At 44.5% G+C, this 25901-nt stretch overlaps 2 protein-coding genes across 9 annotated transcripts in view; one reads left to right on the top strand and one right to left on the bottom strand.

Annotated features, from left to right (window-relative positions):
• The window catches only part of LRIG1 (leucine rich repeats and immunoglobulin like domains 1), a 128118-nt gene extending 113671 nt beyond the window's left edge, over window positions 1-14447 (top strand). For all 4 annotated transcript variants that reach the window (XM_048859495.2, XM_048859492.2, XM_075130225.1 and 1 more), the window contains exons 11-19: window positions 926-997; window positions 2856-3019; window positions 4939-5259; window positions 5701-5982; window positions 6611-7030; window positions 8986-9111; window positions 9861-10007; window positions 11087-11398; window positions 11609-14447. In XM_048859495.2, the coding sequence (XP_048715452.2) occupies window positions 926-997; window positions 2856-3019; window positions 4939-5259; window positions 5701-5982; window positions 6611-7030; window positions 8986-9111; window positions 9861-10007; window positions 11087-11398; window positions 11609-11838 (2074 nt within the window). In that variant the 3' untranslated portion in view covers window positions 11839-14447. The remainder of the gene's footprint in view (window positions 1-925; window positions 998-2855; window positions 3020-4938; window positions 5260-5700; window positions 5983-6610; window positions 7031-8985; window positions 9112-9860; window positions 10008-11086; window positions 11399-11608) is intronic.
• Window positions 14448-19122: 4675 nt separating this feature from the next.
• The window catches only part of SLC25A26 (solute carrier family 25 member 26), a 151753-nt gene continuing 144974 nt past the window's right edge, over window positions 19123-25901 (bottom strand). For all 5 annotated transcript variants that reach the window (XM_048859499.2, XM_048859503.2, XM_048859502.2 and 2 more), the window contains one exon: window positions 19123-19391. In XM_048859499.2, coding sequence (XP_048715456.1) covers window positions 19295-19391 — 97 coding nt within the window. In that variant the 3' untranslated portion in view covers window positions 19123-19294. The remainder of the gene's footprint in view (window positions 19392-25901) is intronic.

Here is a 25901-nt window from a genome sequence, read left to right as displayed (position 1 = left end):
TTCCGCTTACTAATTTAGCCAGGTTTAAATATTTTGTTGCTCTGTGTGATTTATTGGATGTTGATCACGTTGACTCTTAGGCCCCTGGCACCAAAACAAACGGTGAGGCGCAAGTGTGTTTTGGAGGGGTCAGTAATGACTCTCTGGTTGCAGTTGTACTGAGATTTGCACTTTAAAGCAGCACTAAACTCCTATTGTTTCACACTTTAGTGACTGAGTTTAGAGTCCAAATTTTGGCATAATCCTCCTTCAAAGGACAAGTGTTTTTTTTAGTAAAGTACTGATGAACTTCTGCAGAGGGAAGCATTTAAAAATACTCCTTTTTGGAAATTTTTACCCCCTTTTGCTCAAACTAGCTTTAGAAAACCTAAACAACCACGTTCCCCCCAAACACGTGTTCTAATATCTTCTCAGATATACGTCCCTTTGGAACATTTATAATTAAACACATAGACAGATGTAGTCCTCTTATTCAGGAGAACTGTTTTCAAGGCTATGGAGTAACAGATTTCTACCTGCTGAGGATTTGGTCCATGAGCAATAAACCTGCTTGGAAGTCAAGGCTGCCTGCTGGGTGCTCAAGAAGAGGGTGGAGATGTGTGAGCAGTGACTGGTGGAGGTAGTCTAGGCTGAGATGATAAAGTGGAGATGAGGCGTTGAATGAGTTGCTCGTTTCTTTGCTTCTTGTGGCTTGCATTGGCGAACTGTGCAGTCTAGCAGCCTTAGCTCAGAGTTAACAAGTGTTTTATCTAGCGTAGATCCACAATAATACAAATACAAACCATTGTGCACTGCCTGAATATGGAGCTTGCATACCATAAAAGGTGTGTTCCATTACTTACTTAGCTTGGAGAAAAGATGTTGGTCTCTTGATGTTACTGGAGCATTAATTTTTTTCAAAAGTGCCTCTGATTTTGTTCTGCAGGAACCTCAGGGATAATGCAATCAGGTCTGTCCAACCAGAGGCTTTTGCGAAGATGAAGAACCTGAAGCAGATGTAAGTATTTGGACCGTACATACCATTAAGTCTGCACTGATCTTTCTCCTCCTGTTTGTGAGTAGTACCATACTGGTCACATGTATAACATGCCATTGGAAACAATTCCCCCTTCTCTCTCAACCTTCCCTACAGGTTATTTTTACACTTGAGCAGATGTCCAGACACATCTCACACTTAGTAGAGAGTGAAATTAGATCAGGGTAACCGTGGGTAGCATGTGTGCAATTATCCATCTCCGCTCAGAAAATCCAGTTCTGTTAAGCAAATCTCTTGTTCTTACACAGTGCTCTGTGAGCTATTTAATTCCTGGTGGCCAGGAATGTAATTTCCGGTATACCTATGTTTAGGGTCTGCACACAGTGCTGACATTTCAGTGGATTTGAGATGTACATCATCTAGTGTCAGCTGTAAAAATGTGGCTGTGTTATCAGAACTGTTAGTTTTTCTCAGTGCCAGGGCTCTCTCTTGTTATATACACATACACACAGATGCATATCGTCATCTCACAGCGTTCTAAAGGTTAAGCTGTAATATTTGATGATCTCAGATCCTGCGATCCAGTCGCTGTATAGTTAATGTGTGGTTCACAACCTCTGCTTGACCTTTGGTGCTACTCCTTACAGTCAAACCTGTATCGCTTCTTTGCTGATAGTGAAGTTTCACAGAAATGCCTTGGCCTAAAAATCGCTGTTTTACGATATGCTGTAGAGATGGAACTTTAACGGTCACTTGTCTACGTGGTGCTTTGTAAGAGGTTCCTAAACCAACACAAAGGCCAAATTCTCTGCCGATGTACATTTTGAGAGCACCATTAGCCTTAGGGCTGTGATAAGTTAAACCAGCAGAGAATTTGGCCTGGAGTGTTTTAAAAATTATGTAGAGAACATCTCACACCTTACAGCACGTAAAACCCAGGCCTGGCATTACTAAAGAGTTGTGCAGCATTTGAAGTTATTGTGTCTTGTGAGCTTATGCCCCATCTTTGATGGCCGTCCGCTAGTTACACAGGTGAAGTATCTTCTGAATTCTAAGATTTCTTCTTAACAGCAGCCACTAAGTTCCCAGTAGGATGCTGAGAATTTTTTGTTATTTGAATTACTCACTGTTTTTGTTGGCCGTATACAAAACCAGTGATTTGTTTGCCCTCCCCTCCCCCTGTGTATCAGTAGTTAACCAACAAACAGAATTCACTGAGCTGAGCGCATGCCTTCTGACCCCCTGGTGCACAAACAAATAAGTGCACAAACAGAAGGAGGAAGAGAGACCTGTTGGCTTGGGCTGCATCGGAAATGCACTAAAGATTAGCATTGGCTAAGTAGGTTATTAACCGCTGTAAGTAGAGAGCTTCACAGAACGCTTTCGACATTCAGCGATTGAACCTTGCAGACAATCCCGATAAAGACTTTCGAGACAATGGTGGGCAGAGAAGGCGCATGTGTAGTAATTATACAAGAGGAGTTCAGGATTCCTGGGTTCCGTGCCTGACTCTGCCCCTGATACATGCCTCCTTGGTAGATTACTCAGGTCCAGATCCTCAAGGGTATTTTGGCTCCTCGCTTCCATTGAGATCTCTCTGCCTCGGTTTACCTAAATGTAAATCACCACTTGCCAGCCTCTCAGGGTTGTTGCAAGGGTTAATTAATGTTCATAAAGCGTTAGGAGATTTTTTGGGGGCGGGAGGGAGAGGAAAGGTGCTATACAAGTGTGATGTATTTAGCACAACAGCCATCCTCTCCCTTTTTGCTCGTGCTGAGGGAAAGGGAGGCCTGCCAAGTGATTTTAAAGGGCTCTGAGCTTTGCAGTGTTTCTCTCGCAAGGGTCACAAGCGGGCGCTTTCGTTTCTGTTTCCCTCCAGCCACATAAACAGTGACAGCTTCCTGTGCGATTGCCAGCTGAAATGGTTGCCGCACTGGTTAGCCGAGAAGGAGCAGCAGCCCTTTGTGGTAGCCACCTGCGCCCATCCCGAGTCGCTCAAGAGCAAGAGCATTTTTGCCGTGCCCACAGAAAGTTTTGTGTGTGGTAAGTGGGGTCTGGGTGTGAGGCTGTGTGAACAGCAGGTCTTGTTTTGGCCAAAATTTCCTTTTACTGCTAGACTGTGTGATTATGCCAGGGTTGGTGGGGGTTTTGTGTCATCAAAGCCAACCCAAGCCTACATTTTAAAAATTAGTCACTGGCTACAATTTATTTCCCACCAAAACCACACATCACATTGGTTGCATCTAGTGTATCCCTTTACAAGGCACTCTGAGTATTAAATCAAAGGGGACTAACAGTTGGTTCAGTTATAAATCCAGCTGCTCTGTTATAGGAAGACAGCTCCGGTCCTAGAGAGCTAATATGGGCAGGATTTCAGCTGTGAATTTGCACACAGAGTGATAGCACTGTGAGCTTCAGTTGTTGGGTTTGGGATTTCCCCGCTCCCCCCCCATTGCCACCCCCTCAATCGTAAGAACAAAAGGTTTTTAAAAAATTGTGGAGGGGCGGGGGGTCTTTAAATATAAGCTCTTTTTATGGCTGTTTTATCCATTAAATCTGAAACAGCCAATTGCTAAAATTTGCATTTGTGTGTTTGTGATTAATTTTTATTTGCTTGGATCAGAACTACTGCTTTCCTTTCATCCAACTGCTCGCTGCTGTTATGGCCAAGTATGGCTGAAAACCAGCCTGGCAAATGCAGAACAGCTGAACACACACACACAACCTAGCTTTTAATCGGGAACAATTAAAAGTGATCAACCGAAACCTGTGGTAGGAGACTGGGCCAAAGTCACGATTGCTCATGCTTTCCTCCTTTGAAACTAAATGGGGCCTAGGTTTTGGAACCTCTCTGTGCGGTTTGTCCTGTTAACCGTGTGGATTTTAGTCTTACTTTTTTACAGTGATAGTTTATGAAGAGCAGAGTAGCTTTTGAAAGTTCCCTTTCCTCAGTTGAAAGCATAACTTGTATGTCTCACTGATGAAAGTTCACCCCACGTTCCAGCCACACCTGAGATGAGCACAAATATACACATACGCTTAACGTACAGGGCATCAGAGCTGAGATGGCCTGCCTCCAAATGGGCTTGGTGGGGTTGTTATTTCAGTCCTAAAGAAAAGGAGACTCGTTTTCAAATGCTCTGTCCCCACGGCAAGTCATCACAAAGTTGCAAAATCAACCTTTCTAATGTAAGGACAGCTTTGCATCTCCGATGGCTGCCAAGCCATCAGCCACCGGTCTTTCCCAGTTCCAGAGGCATTGCTGTTTGTTTAAACATTACTCCAATATTCAGTTACGCTGTTTGTCGAAATCTAATAAACGAAACTGCTTGGAACTCTGCTAAAAGCAACAGTTGCCCTGAGCAGAGGGGTGCACATGCAGGCCTCCGCTTTAGAAGGGTGACAGGCAAATACAGCTGCTGTTCATAGACATCTTGTACCATCATGCTGCTGCTAGTGAGTGCTTGTCAGTTGTAACAGTGACTTTAATCCTTTTCACCCTCCGCTTCAGGTTAACGCAAGAGTTTGAGGGAGGGGTGGTTTAGAGGAGAAATTTTGGGGCTGCAACTTACTCTTGAAGTTGAACTTCAGATTTGCTCTTATTGTTTGAAGTGATGCTTTGTACATGAGTGGTGTAAGTATTCTGGTAGCACCTGGGCCCCAGTCAGTGGACCAGCGCCTCATTGCGCTAGGCACTGCATGCATACACTCTGAAAACATGGGGCCTGCCCCTACAAACTCTGTTGCATAGAGATAGTTCATCTTCCCATTAAGGGTACATAAAGGCAGATGTGCAAAAATGTCAGTTCCTCAAGCTAAATAGACTCATGGTTAATTAAATTTAGACTCGCTCTGCATCAGCTGCTAAAATAATTTTGTAGGTGAAAACGGCAAGAATTGTGACCGGGAACAGTGGTCATAGCGTCCGAGTTCGGGGCTGAACCGCTGTCATTGTTTTTCAGACGATTTCCCCAAACCCCAGATTATTATTCAGCCGGAGACGACCATGGCCGTTCTCGGCAAGGATATCCGCTTCACCTGCTCGGCCGCAAGCAGCAGCAGCTCCCCTATGACATTTGCCTGGAAGAAGGACAACGAGATCCTGCACAATGCCGAGATCGAGAACTTTGCCCATGCGCGGGCCAAGAACGGCGAGGTGATGGAGTACACCACCATCCTGCACCTGCGGCACGTCACCTTCGCCCACGAGGGGCGCTACCAGTGCATCATCACCAACCACTTTGGCTCCACCTACTCAAACAAGGCCCGGCTCACTGTTAACGGTGAGTGCCAGGCTGGGTTCAAATTCTTTTCTTGTCGGTAAAAAGGTCATCCAGCCATACGTATCCCACGGTGTGTTGGGAGGCCCCGTATTACAGGCACACACCTCTCTGGCTATGCTGACCCCGTTCTGGCCACGCACATGCCTAACTCGAAGCATGCAAGTCATCGCTAAACACAGGCGTCATCCCATTGGTTTCAGCCGTTCCCGCAGGGTCTCTGCCAGCAGGAATGAAAGTCTGAAAGGGCTAGAAAGACGGAACATATCGAATAACATTTCCCTTTAGAGGGAGGATGGTTTTTATTTGTTTCATACCCTGAAGACTGATCCCAGAAGCATTTGAAATTAGTTTAACGGGGGGGTTCTCAGGCATCAGGAAGGCTGGTTTAGTTTCCCTAAGGCTGTTTGTCACTCTACCCCCCCGCCCCTTTTCCCTTCACAGTGTTGCCTTCATTTATCAAAACCCCCCATGACATCACCAGCCGGACAGGGACGACAGCACGGCTGGAATGTGCGGCCAATGGCTTCCCCATCCCACAAATTGCTTGGCAGAAGGACGGAGGCACTGACTTCCCAGCAGCCCGAGAGCGACGCATGCACGTCATGCCAGACGATGATGTCTTCTTCATCATGGATGTGAAGATAGAGGACATGGGCGTTTATAGCTGCACGGCACAGAACTCCGCGGGCTCCGTGCTGGCCAACGCCACCCTGACGGTACTAGGTAAGAAGCTTTGCTTCCTTGGGGATCCGGGCAGTGCAGGCAAAGGAACCATTTTGAGTTTCCAAAATGGGTTTTAGAAGGGAATGCTTGAGTTGTCAGAAGCCATAGACCTACTCATGGGACAATGGGGTTGGAGCGACGCCAGTAACTTATGGGAACTACGAAAGGACCCAGATACCTGAGAAAATGAGTCCAGTTTCTGTTGGAAGTCACCCTTCTTCTATAGGAGAAACCCGTTAGGCCATGCTATTTGCCTCCCCTGCCAAGGAGAAATATGCAGGAGGAAACTAAACTCTGCCTCCTTGCTCTACAAGTTATTGGTATGTGACAGCTGTTATTCCTCCTCCAAAGTGGGAGATGATTAGCCTGGGGTATGGGTTTCTTGTGTAGGATATGGAAAGAAAACTAAACAGAACTGATAGTAAAGGCCCAGATTATGCCAGTTAGACATTGGTTTGCAGTGGGGTGTCCCTGGGGAAGCTGGCATACAAGACCCTGTATTGTTTAGCCAATTTCTAGAACTTTGCTAATTGTGTTTTCAGAAACGTCTGTTGGTTTGCTAACTCTAGATGATCTGAGTCATCTCAACCCCCCTAGAAACTTAATGTCTGTACTTAAACCCCTGTAGAGACGCCGTCCTTGATCCATCCACTGGAAGACCATGTAGTGTCTGTAGGTGAAACAGTGGCCCTTCAGTGCAAAGCAACGGGAAGCCCACCTCCACGCATCACCTGGCTGAAAGACGACCAGCCCCTGGTAGTGACTGACAGGCATCATTTCACCCCTGGCAACCAGCTGCTGATCGTTCGGAATGTTGTGCTGGAGGATGCTGGGAAATACACCTGTGAAATGTCCAATACCCTCGGAACGGAGCGTGCGCACAGCCACGTAAGCATCTTGCAATCCCTTGGCTGCAGGAAGGACAGGATGACAGTGGGGATAATCACCATTGCAGTGGTGTGCAGCATTGTGCTGACGTCTTTGGTCTGGGTGTGCATCATCTACCAGACCAGAAAGAAGAGTGAAGAATACAGCGTCACCAACACAGGTAAGCTCCAACCCTGGCTAAGGGCTCTTGGGCCAGCGGAAACCTTTGCGTGCCAGAACATTCTGCTGCGGCTGAACAGCTGAACCAGCCAGCCATAACTCCTACTTAAAAGGCTTATCTCAGTGATTTGATTCCCCGTATCATCTGCCTCTGTTCAGGAAGCTGCACCCAGCTGCACTGGCTGTCACTTGCTGTTGCAGAATGTTCAGTGCTTTGATTTATGGCTTGCCTGGCTCATCAAATTCTCTCCCATCCAGGCGCAGACAGCCTCTCCTGATTCAGAGCCTGACAGGTTTTCTCTGGCCACTGTCGGAAGCAGTGTTGCAATCTGGGTTAACCAGGCCTCATTTGTGATACAGGAAACCCTTTTTCCTCCCTGGGTACTGACCCCTCCACCTGCCCACATAGAACTCTTGCAGTGAGATACTTCCAGCAGTAAAGTGCAATGTCTTCTAGAGGAAGTTTTCTGGTGCCTAGCTGCCTTCTAAAAATGCCACCCTGGTGCCAAACTCATGGCATTGGGTTGATCGCTTGAGGATGGGCTGTACTGAGGTCAGGAGGAATAGTCAGTGTAAGCACCCGTTTGGCCTGTTGGACCAGCTTCCTGGACTCTGGGGTGCTCAGCAGCACTGGTTCAGTCTGATCCCTTCCTGGGATTTGATGCCCTCCACTATATCCCTTTAATCTTCTCAGGAAACAGGTGCAGTACGTATGGGGCTTTCAAAGCCATGGCGGAAGGGAAGGTTTGGATGGAATGTAATGTGCATGCTCTAAATGCAGTCTTTTCTGCAGGACCCTCTGACACTGAATTTTTTTTTTTTTAATCTCGAGACATTGCAGAGCTTCTCTCTTCCCCTTTGTGAATGGTGTCTGGTCAGTTCGTTACAGGGTCAGTTCTGGAAAAGGAGGGGTTCCGGGCCCCATAGAATTGAGTTTACATTTGGCATAGCTTGTGGTGGGGGAGGGTGACGGGACTGGCTAGGGATAGAAGTCTAAGAGCTGAACCTCGCCCAGTGACCCAGGATCTAGCCCTGGGGCTGCTGTCTGGGTGAAGGCTGTTCAAAAAACAAGGCCAGCTGCTGTGGTAAATAGTAAATGTCTTAAAACATGGAGATACTCCTCTTAAGTTCAGATAGCAGTAATTTTAATAGGACACTTACAATGGAGAGAAAGTAGCAGTTCCCCCCCCCCCCCCCGCCCCAAAAAAAAACCCCAAAAAAAACCACATTTGCTTTGTGCTGGGGTGATGAGCCAGCATAACGTGAAGGCAATTGCATATTTATCAGAGTGGCTGAAGTAAAATCAGGCTGAAGCTGACTCCCCAAGCAGCAGCCCCCTGGCCAGTCGTTATCATTCTTCTTCAGTTTTGAAGTTTACTTTCGGCCTGGCGTTTTCATGAGGCGGGGCCTGGTACAAAGGGAGTTTGTTGCTACCGAGCCACTGACAACCCTTACTAAAAATTCAGAAAGCAACATTTATTATTCTGCACATTCCCCTCCGACTGACCGGAGGAATCCTGGCAGACACGGAGGCTGTAACTGCTTGCTCAGTTTGACCATAGAAAGCATGCAGGCCGCAGTCTTCTCTATTCACACGGTTATGAAAGCGGTTGGATCAGTCCCCTAAATAACTTAGGAATCCACCTTCTATTATCAGAAGACCAAGATTTTCACAAGGCCCTAGGGATTGGCGATGCCTAAATTTTGAGGCACTCAACTAGTGCCACCTTAAAGGGGGCCCTGAGGGGGCGGCTGCTCAGTGTGTTCTGAGGGACCAGGCTGCTTTAAGATGTCACCCAACAATGTAGACGTCCAAAGTCACTGGTCACGTCTGAAAAGGGTGGCCCGAGTCTCCATGAAAGTCAGTGGCACTTCTGCTCCTAAGTCATTTTTGACAGCGTAACTCCTTGTGTAGAAGTACGGGAGGTTCATATTTGTCTTTACCTCTTGTTGCAGACGAGACCATTGTACCACCTGATGTGCCAAGCTACCTGTCTTCCCAGGGGACTCTTTCTGACAGACAGGAAGTGGTCATCAGAGTTGAGAACAGCCAACAGCCTAACGGGCACATAGAGAACAATGGTAGGAATTGGATTCTAACATTTAAAAAGCTGTAGCCACTCTTGGCGTGACGAGGACTAACCAAAAAAAATTAGTGTCTTCTGCTCTTATTGTGAGCTGTTTGCAAGATCCATACACCTAGCTACTACACTGTATTGGGGACACAGGCAGGGAATCATAGAATATCAGGGTTGGAAGGGACCTCAGGAGGTCATCTAGTCCAACCCCCTGCTCAAAGCAGGACCGATCCCCAACTAAATCAGCCCAGCCAGGGCTTTGTCAAGCCTGACCTTAAAAAACTTCTAAGGAAGGAGATTCCACATGCCTCTCACTTTGCAGACATAGAAGAAACACCTTTCCCAGTAATATCACTCATCAAAACAGATTCCTTTAGTGACTACTTATTCATCAGGCCTGGAAGAATGGGTTTTGCCAATATTGGTCTAGTTCTATGGCTCTGGAATTACTGACAACTAAATTCTAATACAAAATCCACTGGCATGGCAAAACCCCGCCTTCAGGCTTACAAATTAAATGCCAACATCATACAATATTTTAAAAGACAACATGTTAGGGCGGAAAGGTTAAATTTCTGGATTAAGATGATCATTAGTCTATAAAGCATTAGTTCCTTGAAAAATTGACTCAGCATAAGGGATTACAATGGAAACAGTGTATAATTCTGTTTTTACAGTACGATAAATGACTGAATGTTTCGACTGGAAGAGCAGATGGTTGTAATCTTTAGCCAGCTGGTTCTTTTGTTATAGGTATGTGTCATACTGATGCTGGAAGAAGTCCAGATGTTGAAGCTCCCACTGTAGCTTGTAGACAGCCAAAGCTATGTGTAGGATATAATAAAGACGCCTGGAAAACCGAAGACGCAGCCGATGGAATGCTTGTTCCAGATAAGACAGGTACAAAACACATTAATCTGCAAAGACATTTCATGTTAGTACAGATCAGAAATCATTTGAGAGTCAGTGTTATTAAGACTGAGAAGAAATGTTACCTAAAAAAAGGCCAAGAGTGATTCTCAGATGCGGATACGGCAAGTTCATTTTTCTCTTGCTTATTTCTTCATCACAGTAGTTTGAGCTTAAAGCACAGCTAGAAAAGGGAAAACTTTTGACTCTGATCAGCATCACTGCAGCTTGAGTGGTTGTTTTTAAGCCATTCCTAATATTTAAGAGCTGTTTCAAACTGAAGGGGTTAGACATTTTCATCAGAGGCATCATAAAGGGACTGTCCACTTGAAAATAATCAGAAGTTCAAAAATCAAGTTAAAAGTAGTTTTGGGCACTACACCTGCTCCTTGGTCTCTTTGCCAGCGTGTGTGGTTTTCCAATCACAGTTTCCTGTTTTTTTAAAAAAGATTTGCTCTCTCATCGTGCTGTATATAAGAGCCCCTCAGACCACCTGGGAAACTGACTGATTCTCTAGGGGGAAATAGTGAAACCCAGCTAACTGACCGAGTGCAGATAAAATAAACTGGTGGGAAAAACAGACTTCCTCCTCTAAGCAAAATATTTTCAGATAGAAATGTGATTTAAATTGACAATGTCCCTTTAAAAACGATGACACTCAAAAGGCAACATACTCCTTTTCAGCAACAGCTACCGCAGAATTCCACCTTCTTTTTCTGCCCTGTCTGGTCAGTCACAAAGCAGGAAATGGTGGTGGAGGATAAATACGTAACACCTGTAAGGTGTCTTTCTACTTCAATAGAAATAAATGTGTGGAGTGGGATAAAGGAGGCAGACCCAGTCGTTTCAACAACCGTTAGGGATACTGGGAAATCTAACGTTCTGCAAAAGGCAGGCGTTAACTAGATTTGTAGAATACCAAAGAAGAATATATTGTTCAGGTGACTCCCATGTGGCAGAGGGGTGGCCTGAGACGTCTTATCCATCTCCAACTTGCATGATGCTGTGATGACGGCTTCAAACTGGCTGTATTTAACTTCAGTTATTGCCTTTTCTCGCCCTCCACAAAGGGTACAGCCTGCCAGTTGTGTGCACTGACTGTAGCGGAAGTACAGATAGCATGAATGTCAACATTTACCCCAAGGATCCTGAATACTATTCTCAGCCAGCTAAGACTATGGATAACGCACCTCAAAATGCATTCAGCAGAAAAGAACCAATTAGGAGCAAGAGCAGAGGCAGCAACCCTCTTCACCCTCCACAGTGCACTGGGATTGACAACAGTCAGAGAATGGACACCGCTAGTACTCTGTATCCCAGCAACCATGACAGAATGCCACCGTCGTCCTGCACGAATCAACCACTGCACGTGGACAGACAAGGTACACATTTTGCTTGGGTCTCTTTCCCTACACCGTTCAGATTAATGTCCTGTTTCCTCTCATTGCCATGCCTTGCTTTTATAAAGCTTTAGTAATCTTTAGTATTAAACGTCTCCTATTTAGTGGTTGGGTTTGAATTATTATTATTTATTATACGCATTGCGGTAATGGTGGCATTCTGAGCATTGTACTATCCTTACTTTCTAACAGGCTCTTCACAACCTTTGGCAAATGCTTCAGAGCACAGCAAGCTTAACTTAAAAGCTTCACCTTCAGAAGACTCCGTGAAGCAGCTAAAAGGGACTCCTGAAATTTCACCAACATCACTGGATATACAGGGTGAGGCTGAAGCTAAACAAACTCTTCTTTCCAATGGATACCTACCCAAATTACAGAACTCCACTCATGAGTTTAAGCCACCCATAAGATCAATGGACTGAGAGGGGAAAAACTGCCGTGTGCAAATGAACAAACCTACTATTGACCTTAATTTTTTGCACAGAATACTTAGGCTACTTACTTCTACCTCAACTCTTGAACTGACAGCCTCTCCAAGGAAAAGGAAAACAAATGAGGTATGAGAAACAAGCTTGTGTGGGGAACAAATTCCTACTCGAGCGTCACCAGTCTGTACATAGTTTAAAACTTCAATGAGAAGTATTACTAGTTCAAAAGTTAACTTGCATATGAAGCACATAAATGCAAGGGACAGTTGTGTAGAGAAAAGAAAAGTATTTGATACAGTTGTACATAAGAGTTTTCATATTATATATAAATATATATATATATATATATCTTTTACAGAGGCTATTTTAATCTTTAGTGCATGGAAAACTGAGTGAAACTTTACAAACTTTTGGCAATATTGTTTTCAGTATCAGGTTGCTGTTAAATTTTTCAAGAGAGAGAATTCTGGTGCCTTAATGCATAAGCAGACCTTTAAAAACCCAGGCTGTTTCAAAGGAATTGTCAAGCTTTGCTATGGAAATTCCTTTAGATCAAGCATTGGTTGGGTTATTTAGCACAAATCCCCTCCCCCTGGAAATTGATTGCACTTAGCAGGTTTAAACTGAGATCTTAAATTATTTCCAAGAAACGCTAAATGGAGCGTAGAGGGAGAGCCAAGCAATTACCACAAAAGAAAAAGTAATACATAGCAACCTTTTTTTTTCTTTATGGAAGAACTTAAATTCATTCCCCTTCAGAATTGCCCTGAAGAGCTAAGGTTAAATATTAGCTGGGATAGTCCGTCTGTCAATTCAGCAGAGCAGCACAGAGGCATAAAGTTTAATTCAACTACTGTGCACACTTGCAAAAAGGAAAGCTAAAATCATTGCTAACAACAAAAATACATGCAGTAGGGGGTGGGTTTGTTTTATCTTTTTGCACCTGTCACAAACTTAATGGCCTCGTACCCTTGTAACTATAGCAGTATAGTTAAAGCGGTTCTACCCTTCCCAGTGTGAATGCCGTCATCCTGCTCTAAAGGTAATTATGTGAACACAGCTTATTCCTGTATGGAAAGGGAAGTAAGTCACACGAGTATCAGACAACTTTATAGAAGTATAACTGCATCCATAGTGGGCTTGTAGCTGTATTATTGTCCCAGTAATAAAAATCACACCCCTAAATTACCATTATACAGGCTGTGTGCAGACTATGCCTGAGACACATGACCCATTTTCCCTATGGCACTGTATTAAGTCGTCTCTTTGCCGCACATAGATCCCCTGAGCTGCAGCACGCCACGTCGGTGTGCACGCACAGACAGTAATGGCTATCGCCTTGTCTGTGAACGTTGACCTCAGGACCATGATTACCCCTTCGTGCCGCAGTTCCGAGCTAGTCGGAAATATACGGATTTAGAAGCAAGAGTATATGTTGGTAGGTGGCCTTCCTGGTTTAAAGGGACGAGTGCCACGTTAGTGCAGGGTCTTTAAGTTCATCCATGAATTTAAAAAAAACAAACAAACTGGTCAAATGGCTCTGTCATTTATAACTTCAGTCTGAAGCTTTTTATTTTTAGAACAGCTGCTTCTGTTGGTATCTGTGGATGGATGGGTTGGTTTGTTTTCAGTTCTGCTAATACAAGTTTACTAGACTTTGGTGATGACTACTCTGGGGAAAGGTTGGTTCTTTTCTGTTTGTTTTTTTCTTTTTCTTAGAAGCAACTAAAGGCCAGTTTAATCAGAGCAGGGTCTGGTGGAAATCCTGCTCACATCACTACGGTAGCTCACAGCAGGTGTCAGAAGTCAGGGCAGTGAGACCTTATCAAGGCCTTGATTCAGAAAAGCAGCTGTGTTCCGAACAATACTAAAGACCTATTACTTTTCTAAATGAGGGCCCAAGAGACCCACCCATATTATCCCAAGCTCCACTTTCATTAAAAGACTGCCACCCTTAATAATCTGATTTCTCAGTCCTTTGAGTGGTAGCCTAAAACACATTTCACTGTAAATTATCACTGACCCTGGCTTTTATGAAGCAAGGCATAATTTAGCCAGCTACCTTTCTAGACCAGTTTCTAACTGTAGACACATTTGCACTTTGTGGCAGGTGACTAATTATGTTGAGTGCCAACTTTTAACTCTTCAGCAAATCAAAAGTGAAAGAGATGGACGATAGTAAATAAATAAACCAACATGTATTTGTCCCATGAACTGAGAAAAATATGCTTTAGAACTAACTTTGAAAGTGAAAACAACAGTGGGATATGAGTGGGACATAAACAAGGAAGATGCGAATGACTTGATTGACCAATTTTGCTGGCAGAAATGTCATCACCGTTGCAAATATTAAGCACATTTGCCACATTAACATTTGAAAATAATGTATTTTTAATAACGTTAACTGTTTCATGTTACTTCCACTAAATATGTGAATCTGCTGCTTCTGAGAGGCAATGTGAAAGAGGAAGTATTACTTTTGTGTACAAAGTTATTTATTAGAAAATTTGGTACAATATTGTATGTTGAAAAAACCGTTAAATATTGAAGTGTCTAACAAATGGCATTGAAGTGTCTTTAATAAAGGTTCATTTATAATATTACAGCTTTTTTGTTGGGAGTGAGCTTTTCAGAGTTTCAGCTGAAAAAAATAAAACCCAAGCAGTTGCTTACATGCGTCTCTGTTTCTAATGAAAATGTGTTAATATCGGGACGTAACCATTTCAAAACACCCATTTGTCAAATTGCATTCAATAGACAGAGAATTCTGTAGGGTAAACCAACATTGGGTACTGGAAATATGACCCTAGCATGGTAAAGTTGGGAACTGTAGCTGAGATACACAGTGAAGAATTCATATGAAGTAAATTTCCAATATAAAAAATATCAGTTGCCTACACGTCTCCATTGGAGCCAAAGCCAGATGGACTACATTTTTGAACACCTTCAACCTTCCTTAGTTCCACTCGTAACACTATCACTACCTATTATGGAGGCTTCAGTTTCAGAGTTAAGGATGAGCTTAATTTTCCATTTCAAGCAAGTATTCAATCTTTGGTGTGTGTGATTTGGGTTTGGTTTTTTTAAGTGTAGCCTCTCCAAAAATACAGCTCTTTGAAACGAGTGTGTTCTCTGAAAATATAAAATAAAAATGTTGTCTTTAAGGAATTTAGTGTCTAGTGTCAGACAACTTTTTTTTGGCCCTCAATTATTGAATGATATGAACTTTTCAAACTTTACATACAGTTAAATCGCAATTATATCTTGTGCACAGGCTGTCATTGAAGATCTTTTTTGTCTTTTAAGGCTGAATGGTCTCTTTCCCCGTTATTCATCACTGAAAGTTTCTCCTTCGGCAGGGTGTGATGAATAGTATTCTACTAGAGAGAATTCTACCAAGGCCTCCTCTCTCCTCCCTCATAGCTGCCATATCCAACTGTGCCCAAGCCACAGATGGCCTCCGTTTGGTACCTTGGGGACTGACTTTGATTCCGGTGGCTCACTGTACAGAGCCAGCCAGTCACTGAAAGAAGCGTTGGGCCATTAGGTGGGATGCTGTCCTAGAAAGTCTGTTGCGTGGTAAACGGCGTATACCGCATGCTCCACCTTTCGTTGCGGCTTACCTGGAGAGTAAGTAGCCCCTATATCAGCCCCGATCAATTCTTCCACTCAGCGCAGGGTCGCATCAGAAACCCTGAGATCGACCCTCAGAAACCAGGGGCTGCAGCAGCATGATCACTGGTATGTCAGGGGAAAGAGCTGGACCTGTCTCGGTGCACGCAGCAGCACCAATGGATTTTCATGGGCCTTCATCGTAGACTGTGGTCCACAGCAAGAACCGTGGGGAGAAGGAAGAGAGACCGGCCGGCCAGTGGAGAGGTTCCTCCATTGTGAAAGCACTTTCAAGTTTCCATTGGATCCAGTGCGAGAGACAGGCACACAGCAGGAGGGACAATATATGAAGAAATTGTGGTCCAGATTTTTAAAGACTTTCGAACTCCTTCGTGCATGGATTGTAACTACGGTTAGTACAGGGCATCACTACAGAGCAGCGTTAAGCATCTTTGTGTAGCCAGACCTTAACCTGTTCGGATATCTTGTATAGTTAATCTTAACTTGGAATTGCCTGGGTTTTGAGTGCTTGGTTTTGGGATAGGCACCACAGCCTTGTCATGTATTTCACTCTAAATTACTGTTATACTCACTCTGTATATTTTAACATCGTCTTGGGCTGGGCCTATGAAAGAGGCACGTGTGACCATTGTCATTACAGAAGTCTAGACTTCCATTCTTCATTTTGTTTGCAGTAAAATATGTATAAGAAAAGGCTGATTCCAGAACTGATGTTTCAAAAGCGCAAAACACAGACCCAAGAGAAATCTGAGTCCTGTTCTGATAACTCCTCCAATATCCACCTTACTTGTTACTTGTTGAAAAGCAAACAAAACACAGGCCCATAAAGAGCTTTGAGCTGGTAGCTAGCTTTTCCGAATGAATTCTAAATCCTCCCCCCCATCCAAAAAAAAAGAGATCAACAGTACAATGCAGAAAAGTACATTGTGTAATGTCATTAACTAGATTGCACTCACAGGTTGGGCTACAAGAGGCTTAGAGTATTGTTACAGCATCATGGCAGCTAGCGCAATCAGCCAGCCAATTTGGGACTAAGATCTCCCTAGGGATGAGCGTGGGCAGAAATTCCAGTTTTTAAGAATTTGTCCCTTTTGCTCTGCAAGTTTTCCTACTGTTCTCTGAGCAAGTGCTAAATTTCAGTATCCTGCATAAAGGCAGCCAGTTTCTCTGAACCCGCACAGTTAACTAGCAGTCACTAAAGATCCAGCACCATGTATTTGCTTAACAGTGACAGGGTTTTCTTCGGGGGAAAACACACTATTCTGTAGTACGTGCCCTGGAAAAGAGACTAGGGATTGGTTCCAGGAGGAAGAACCTGAAAATTAACACAAAATTAAATGAGATTCTACAGAAGTAGTGTTAGCTCTGGAATATTGGCAGTTTTCTTCTTCTTACCAAAATGTCCTGTTGTTTCAATCAGACACTGTATTCTCTTCCTGGTCTAAAACCTTTATATAATGTTGCTGTGCAGTTTCACAGCTGCGGCCTTACCTCCCCAGAGCTGGTTGCATTAGACACAAGTGTACATTATACACCAAGACTGGAGAATTTGTGCTGGACTCCCACCATTCTTGCTCGTGTAGGTGTAACTGTTGGACACACCAAAATCCTCCACATCAAACCCTCACACCCTGCCTTAATTTTTCCACTTGTCTTTGCTGTTATCAGTGCAGCAAAAAATAAAAATCAGACTCCCTGGTTTGGGAGATTTCTCTGCAAGAAAGCTGAGGAGGTTCAACAAGGACAAGTACAGCGTCCTGCACTTAGAACGGAAGAACCCAATGCACCGCTACAGACTAGGAACCGAATGGCTCAGCAGCAGTTCTGCAGAAAAGGACCTAGGGGTTACAGTGGACGAGAAGCTGGATATGAGTCAACAGTGTGTCCTTGTTACCAAGAAGGCCAATGGCATTTTGGGCTGTATAAGTAGGGGCATTGCCAGCAGATCGAGGGACGTGATCGTTCCCCTCTATTCGACATTGGTGAGGCCTCATGTGGAGTACTGTGTCCAGTTTTGGGCCCCACACTACAAGAAGGATGTGAAAAAATGGGAAAACATCCAGCGGAGGGCAACAAATGATTAGGGGACTGGAACACATGAGTTATGAGGAGAGGCTAAGGGAACTGGGATTGTTTAGTCGGCAGAAGAGAAGAATGAGGGGGGATTTGATAGCTGCTTTCAACTACCTGAAAGGGGGTTCCAAAGAGGATGGATCTAGACTGTTCTCAGTGGTAGCAGATGACAGAACAAGGAGTAATGGTCTCAAGTTGCAGTGGGGGAGGTTTAGGTTGGATATTAGGAAAAACTTTTTCACTAGGAGGGTGGTGAAACACTGGAATGCGTTATTACCTAGGGAGGTGGTGGAATCTCCTTCCTTAGAAGTTTTTAAAGTCAGGCTTGACAAAGCCCTGGCTGGGATGATTTAGTTGGGGATCGGTCCTGCTTTGTGCAGGGGGTTGGACTAGATGACCTCCTGAGGTCCCTTCCAACCCTGATATTCTATGATACAGACCAAGCTGCTGGTGTTACTGCATAGCTTAATTTGGCTCTGTATTAGCTCTATTAATTAAATTTGCATATATTTTATTAGGATGCCAGGCCTCACTGCTCAGTGCTTCTACAAAACCTTATTGTGGAAGTGCCTTCATTCAACTGAACGGTAGTTTCAGGTTCCTAGTTACACCTCTAAAGAGCTATATTAAGCCAAGAGGCTGCTGTAAATTTGGCAGGGTTTTTTGTTTGGTTTTTATTTAAATTTTCAAAATCTTGGACTTTCAGCTCCATTATAATTATCAACAGAAATAGTGGCTTTTTGCCAAGCAGTTAATATTTCCTTTTTGGCCCTGCATATATTCCACTAACTGATTTTAACTAAAGCATCTTTATGCTAAAGGAAGAATTTAAGTAGAGTCTGAGAACATGCTACCATCACCCATCAGAACTATATGCTCAATCTGCCATTTCATCAAGGAGAAGAACCTGTTTGTTTCTATTTGTCACTTGCATTCTGCAGCCAGACCTCTCCTGTTCTGTGCTTCACTACTACAAATCCAGATCTACCTCAGCTTTTGAGAGGCAAAGAAAGAAAAAAAAAAAGGCAAGAGCTGCATTTCTTTTCATAGGCAACATTGTTGGACTGGCTACCTGTAAAATAATACAGCATTGTACTTTTACTGGAGAAATCTGAATCTAATTAAAAAAAAACAACAACCCAAACTGGTTACCAAGTAACAGTGCTTGCTATGCACTTGCAGGTATAAACGGTGGGATAAACTTTCAAAATATGGCTCAAATCGGAAACAAATGGGCATTATTTTTTCCCAGAAGCCTCCCAACTAAGAATACTTTCTGCAGTCTTTAGACGCCTGCTGATTGCAGCTATGTAAACTCTTCCACTGAACTAAAAACAGCCCCGATGCTGAGGATCAGGTGTCTCTAAATAGTGAAAATTCATTTTATTCCATTTTTGCTGCTCAAACCATGTTCTTTTGGTTTATAAAACATTTTCCTTGCATGAGTTCTGATAATGCTGTTTGCAGCTGCTGTAATTAGCTGTTTACCCCCACACGTTACTTTTTTGGCACAAGTCTCTCTATGACTTCACTGCTTTCCATGCTGGGAAATTTTAAGGTAGGGAAATTAGATTATTTAAGGACCTTTTTTTATTGTGAAAATACAAGTTTAGGCTGTTGACCAGCTCCTCAGCCATATGAAGAAGCCTGAGAACAAGCATTCGTACTTTTATGAGTATATTCTTTCTGGAGAACAGCAGAGCTTTGGCTCTTTGCTGTGATTCACAGGAACCTCCATTCCAAGTCAGAGCAGCAAGCTGCGAGTTTTGTCATATGTCCCAAGAAAGATGAATCCTCCCAGACTGATCGCTGTCATTCGAGGGACAACACCTGCAAACAATCTGAAAGAGAAGAGGAAAAACTGCTTCCTATGTTTTCATGGACTAGCAATGAGCAGATGTTACATTTTTAGTCACTCCACAGACAACCTTTTAGTAGGGCTACATACACAAACTTTATCTTGCTGATTATTGAGTGCCTTCATGCAGAATTACCTCCTATCTAAGGTACTTATATAGCCTCTATTACTGTTTATCTGAGCACCTCACAGTCTTTAATACAGTCATCAACAACCCTGTGAGATAGGATCCCCATTTTGCAAACGGAGAAACTGACCAAGTGAGACTACAGGCTCGTCTACACTGTGCTAAAATGCAGTGGAAGGGTTTGGGAAATGCAGAATGCCCCGCGTGGACAGTGCTGGCACAAGCTTCAAGGTACGTCATTCACGTTAACACGGTCCTGTTCGACAAAGAGGACGAGTTAATGTGAACTAGGTACCTTTTAGTTCATGCCAGCCACAGGGGGCAGTCACAGCACAACCCTTCGTGCTCCACAGTTCACATCCCCGTTAGTCTGCACTGCGGCACCCACAGCCTAGGATCTAGACCCTCAAACTATTTAGGTGCTTAACTTCCACTGAGAATCTGGGCCTAAAAGACTTGCCAAAGTTCACACAGGGCAGGCAATTGCACCCAGGTCACCTGATTTCCAGGCTAGCACCCTGACCACTGGACCATCCTCTCTCTCTGCTTCCTTCAACCACACAAATAATCAGATTTCAGGCAGTTTCCACCCTGTAATTCAGTTTTTATAGAAAGAGGAGAGAACAATCAAATGCCAGATCCAGGCTAGTCAACAGTATCTGTGCTGCTCTCAGTGAAAGCAGAAATGAAGCCAACAGCAGAACTAGCAGTGGGCTGGCATAGACAATGATTGGGAGAACTAGCAATAAACTAGCGACAGTCACTGCAAAGTAACAAAACCATGAATGGTTCAAAACTACCCACTGTCTATTAGGAGCAGCAGAGCCAAAGCACAGTAAACTCTAGGTGGGAAGGGGTGCCTTGACCACAGCTAGCAAATCACTTTGCTACACACTGAGCAGTGTCACTCCTTCAGCATTTGATTTCAAAAACTGTACCAAGGCAGAGCAGCAGCAGGAAGCCCAATCAGAACACGACCCGGTAACGTTCAACATGGCCGAAGTAGTTCTGCCGGCTCCTACAGCCCGTCGGTAACGGGAGCAGCCCTTGGAAGTTCATGGGAGTTCAGTATCAAGGACTTCATCCATTATTGGGTTTATGAACCTCGGGCCTGACCGCTGTACACATGGGCCATGGGCCCTTGCTGCACTGTATGTAAGATTTTAAATGTTGGGCAGTTTAAGGCCTATGTACCTTTAACCCACTCTTCAGCATTTAAGGACAAAGAATGGGTGATCTTGCCCATCTCACAGTGCATGATGTAAAAGTGCACAGAGGTGGATTAAAGACAGAGATTCTGCTGTCCCTGGCTTCTGTGGCCTGGCCTGCTCAGTAACGTTACTCTAACGGAGTCAGAGTTTCAACTATGTAGCTTTTACACCAGTGTAATACTGTGTTTGTTAGTCCTGGGGCATGTGAGATCATCTGAAAGCAGTGCATATTCCCAGAGCAATTCAGGGACCCGTTCTCTCTTAAGCCTCACTGCTAGTCAGACACTGTGCTTGGTAAGCCTCCAACTGCACTTGCTTTGGTTTTTGTGATAATGATCTGTGCTCTGGGGCCTGGAGTATACAGGCAGATGGAAACATTTTATGGCTGCACTAGACAGCCATTGGGGCTATTAACATAATTATAACTTTGAAACAGAGTAATTTGTACGAGGCATATACTGACAGAGCACTCAAAGGGTAAATCCTGTGGTACAGCATTGTTCTCCAGCTACACACCATCCTTCTCCTGTGGAATTACACCAGCCTATGACTGAAGCACTGCAGACATTCGTTTACATTACAGTCCATCACAGCCTCAGCTCTTAAATAAGCAAGGCTGGAAGCTGCATCTCTGGCCTCCTCTTATTGCATCCCCCTCAGTTCCACCAATGATGCTGGCCTCAGCATCCTACTGATCTCCTTCTGCTCTCACATGTCCGCCGTTAACCATGTGGCAGTCCCAGGCCTGGCTTACCAAGCTACCAGCTTTTCCTTCGTTGCATGGAGGAAGACCAGCTGGTCATCTGGCTACGACACCGCACTGACTCTGGAGATCTGGGTTCTCTTCCCAGCCCTGTCCCAGACTGGCCCATCAGTTACTCAGCTAACCTGTCTGCCCCACTTCCCCTTCTGCAAATGGGAAAATCAGGCTCACTTTCTTTCATGCTTTGTCTATTTAGACTGCTAACTCTTCCGGGCAGGGACTGGGACTGTCTCTCACTACGGGTTTGTACAGCAGGGCCCTTATCTTGGTTGGCATCTCTAGTCACTATTGTAACATAATGACAACAAAAGATTGGGCCTAGATCAGTGGGTCTAGATCAAAGCTGAGCATTTTAACTACAAAGATATCCAGGTGCAATTGATTCGGATGCACTTTCCCCATCTGCGTGTTGAACTGGTTAGGAGAAAACACAAAAGCAGAAATCAGATTCGGGATGCTCATGATTTTCCAAAACCCCATTATCCAAACCTCTGCATTAGCCGAGTCCCCAGCCTTGAAGACAAGAGAGGGTTTGGGTTATGCAGAGGTTTGGATAGTGGGGCAGAGACTGGGGGCAGCGAGAGACACACCCAACTCCTGCAGGCATAAGGTGCAGGGAAGGCTGCAGTCACGGCAGAGCAGAGTCCTAGACAGGGGTCTGTGTCTCTCTCTCTCTGCTGTACCAGGACCACAGCCGCCCACCTGCACCTTGCACCTACAATAACCAGGACAGGGGCAAAGGAGCGAGGGAGTGGAGCGGAGCCGAGCCGTGACACAGGAGCTGCAGAGGGCACCCTGCCCTGCCACTCCTTCCCTCTCAACTATCCAAACTCCCTCTTAGCCAAATACAATCTGCGTCCCTAGGATCACTGGGAGTACCCTGTCTGATTTCCAAAGCGAATCATCACCACCTGTACTTTACGCCTATATGCTCTGGGTGTGTTCTCTGATCCCATGCAGCCTGCCACCCCCAGCTTACAGTACCTAATGCTTCTATTGTTCAAATTCCAATTATTCTCATATTTTCCATTTTGAATGCAACTCTTCCCCAGTGTTTTTCCAAGCCCTGGCATATTTATTCCCAAAGGCTTGGCTCCTAAAGTCCGGCAGAACCTTGAGGCACTATTTTGGACAGGGATCCTTCTTGCAATATGAAACAAATCCCCATTTCAATAGAAAATACCAGAGGCCGCTGCTTAAAGTAACCCACTGGACAAGTCCCTTTACTCAGCACTACAGGTTAGATCTTTTAGCATTTCTGAAAGCAGAGAATCCTTAAAGGCTGATGTCTATTCTCTATTAAAACATTTGGGATCCCAGTATTGAAGAGTAGTGCGGTTAGGGCCCAACGCTGGAAGGAGACTGCAACGGGTGCAATAGCGTGTGTGCACGTGCACCTATTGGGAAACTTCACTTGGCAGTCAAAATAGGGAGCTATGACCCCTGGCTTGTGGCCCCTACTGTGCGACCATCTAGGAATGCAAGCTCAGGTGACTCCTTCCACTTCACTCTTCCTATGGGGAAAACAACACTTGCTAATCTCCTAGCTGGGTTGTAAGGCGTCATCAATGGCTGTAAAGTGCGACAAGCTCCTTGGAGAAAAGGTGGCAGAAAAGTGAAAGGCGTATGTACAAAAGTCTGCCCTAGTGTGTGCAGCTCAGAAATTGGTCACCTAAACTCCCATTTGCAAGTGCAAATAACTGTGGATACGTGCACATTGTTCCTTTAATCTCACCCTTATTCTAGCCATTGAGAAATATCCATTAATGCAGGCCTCTCTCTCTCTGTCTCTCTCTTTTGGACAGAAAAGGATGTGAATTTGTTGGCATGAAGCACATGGATTTACTAGGTGCAAACAGGAAGTAAGCCCTGCACTCTGGTTTTAATAATGTGGCAAGAGGCAATGCATCTCTCTGCCCCAGAATTCCTTCTCTTCAAATCTGAGATTTAGTAGAGAAGCCATATATTATTTCACATTGCTGCCAGCCAAAAAGTTCGACGCTTTTATTGGTTTTGATTAATACATTTATAACTGGCAGCAGGCACAGCAGTCTCTGCATTTATTTTTCCCAAGGCTTTCTTCCTTCTCCTTGCAGCTGACACAGTTTAGCCACTTTTGCATTTTTCTGTTCTCAGCATTGCTTATTATTTTGATTTCTATTGGGTGGGCAGCGAGCGTTCAGGAGGGTTGGATTACCCTTTGGTTCTGTTGCATCAATGGCACAATCTGAAGACAGAGTTTGGTTTCTGGATGTTTAAATGGGCACTTGTGAAACAGGCTTGAAAGAACACAAATTATGTGCAACAGAAAAGGGGGGGGAGGAGATTTAGACATCGAATAGGAGTTGGGTGCTTAACTGCTATTTGTCCCTTTGAAAATAGATCCCATGGTCCTCTAAGCATACAGAGTGCATGAAACCAGCCCACAGACAGGGGACCTTGAAGTGCTAGCTCAATGCATTCTGAGACAATACAAACCCAATAGTCTGGTGTGGGCATAATGGCTGGAATGCTGCCTGGAATAAGTGTCCAGGAACTTCCTGAAATTTGTTTTGAATTATTTTCCAAATGTGTCAAAAGAATATTGAACTTTTACTTGTTGTGTGACCAGAGATCAGGTGTTAAGGAAAATTATCTGTAACTAGACTGGAGAGTACACATCCAGGGTTGCGCGCAGCACTGGCTATCGAGTTGGTTTCTAAACCCTAAAGCAGCGAAGACTAGCACTGGCATACAGGCTGATTTAGAAAGGCCTGAGAAATGAAGCTAGAGATTTGCATAATGAGTCTTATTGTGGAAGGGGAAAAAACAGCAACACCTACTGCACCAACCGGACCTGCATTTGTCCCCGATGTCTAGTTAAAGCTCCATGTGGATTTTGCGCATGTCACTCCAGTAACTACAGACTTAATTAGCTCATAGCCTATATGTATGACAACAATCCCAGAGGCACAATAACACAACTACCAGCTGAACCGCATACACCCAGTGGGTGCAGGCAGAATCTAGGATTTATGGTTCCAAAACCACAGGCCTCTCGCACATGGACTACATTAGCTATAATTATTTTAGGACTTGTATTCTGTGTAGGCTACAGCTAGCCACTACTGAATGACTCACTGATTCTCCCACACAAAGAGCACAGCCCAATAGGAACTGACCAGGTATCCATGCAAATCAATACTAATTTACGAGCCTGTGGCATCTTTTGTCCAAGGATTTCAAAACGCTTTACAAACACTAACGAATGCGTCCTCACAACTCCACCATACGGCCAGGAAGCATTGTTCCCATTCTTACAGATGGGTAAAGTGAGGCCCAAGGAGGCTAGGTGACTCACCCAGCATCACACACGTGCCTTCCAAAGCTGAGTGGAAACTCAAGGCCTTCTGCCTTGGGCCTTATATACTAAACCATGATGCATTCTTATGAGCTAAACATGTCCTGCTGCCACATTGTTGCAACTGGTATTCTTGCCTATTTGGTGGCTAATTATTTCGGGAGACAGAGTTGTGCAGAAGGCTGCACGCTCCTGAGCTGATCAAACTGATGCTTTGAGCTCTGTTGCTATTCAGATTTAAAAAAAAAAAATATGGATTTTTACTCGGGAAATCCAAGTGCATGTTTTGTTATTCTTCGATGCATAACATTTAATCATGCATGTTAGAGTCAGGAAATGCTGCTACCATACACATAATTACACACACATTACATATGTAATTAATGTTATCCAATGAAAATGCTCTGCCATGGATGTCCTATGTCACCTCAGGCAAGTCCCACATCCTCTCTGATAACCTATTTCCCGATTGATACTATTTGCCTAAGTGACAGGGTCCTGTGAGGCTTAACCTATTCATGGATGGGACGCCTGAGCGATTCACCGAGAGAGGCAAGAGAGGACTGAAGGGTTAGCCCACCAGGGATGTCCTCATTCTATGAAACCTGAGCGAGGCAGGAGAAAGGAAGAACAAGCTGTAGGGTACACATTTCAAAACCGCTTCCCTCAGTTTTCCTGCCCTCTGTATTTCAGCACATTTAAGCATTTATCTGGGGCTCTGAGCCTGTTTCCTGCTGGGTGATGCTGTGTGGATGGACTGGGAGTTGCTGATTTACAGCCTTACACAGCGCCACACGGTGACTGAAATGCAGAATTGCAGCACCCCACGGAGAGGAAGGGAAACACCTGCAAATCCCTGCTTCAGTTTCTTTGCTTTTAGCTTCCTCTACCTTCTTGTCTGACCTCTAGGGACGGATGGTGTTGGTGTCCCCTCCTCCCACTATGCTTCCTGCTGGGGAAAGAGGGCAAAAAGGGGCAGAGGTGACACACAGGGAAAGTTCCTGGGTAACTGTGGAAAGCTGGAGAAGGAGGATTGGCTGGCGCTGTAGGGA

The sequence above is a fragment of the Caretta caretta genome, chromosome 7 (assembly GCF_965140235.1).
Source record: "Caretta caretta isolate rCarCar2 chromosome 7, rCarCar1.hap1, whole genome shotgun sequence".
Taxonomy (NCBI): domain Eukaryota; kingdom Metazoa; phylum Chordata; order Testudines; family Cheloniidae; genus Caretta; species Caretta caretta.
Note: the sequence above shows the minus strand (reverse complement) of the source record. Positions and strands in the feature narration are given on the sequence as shown.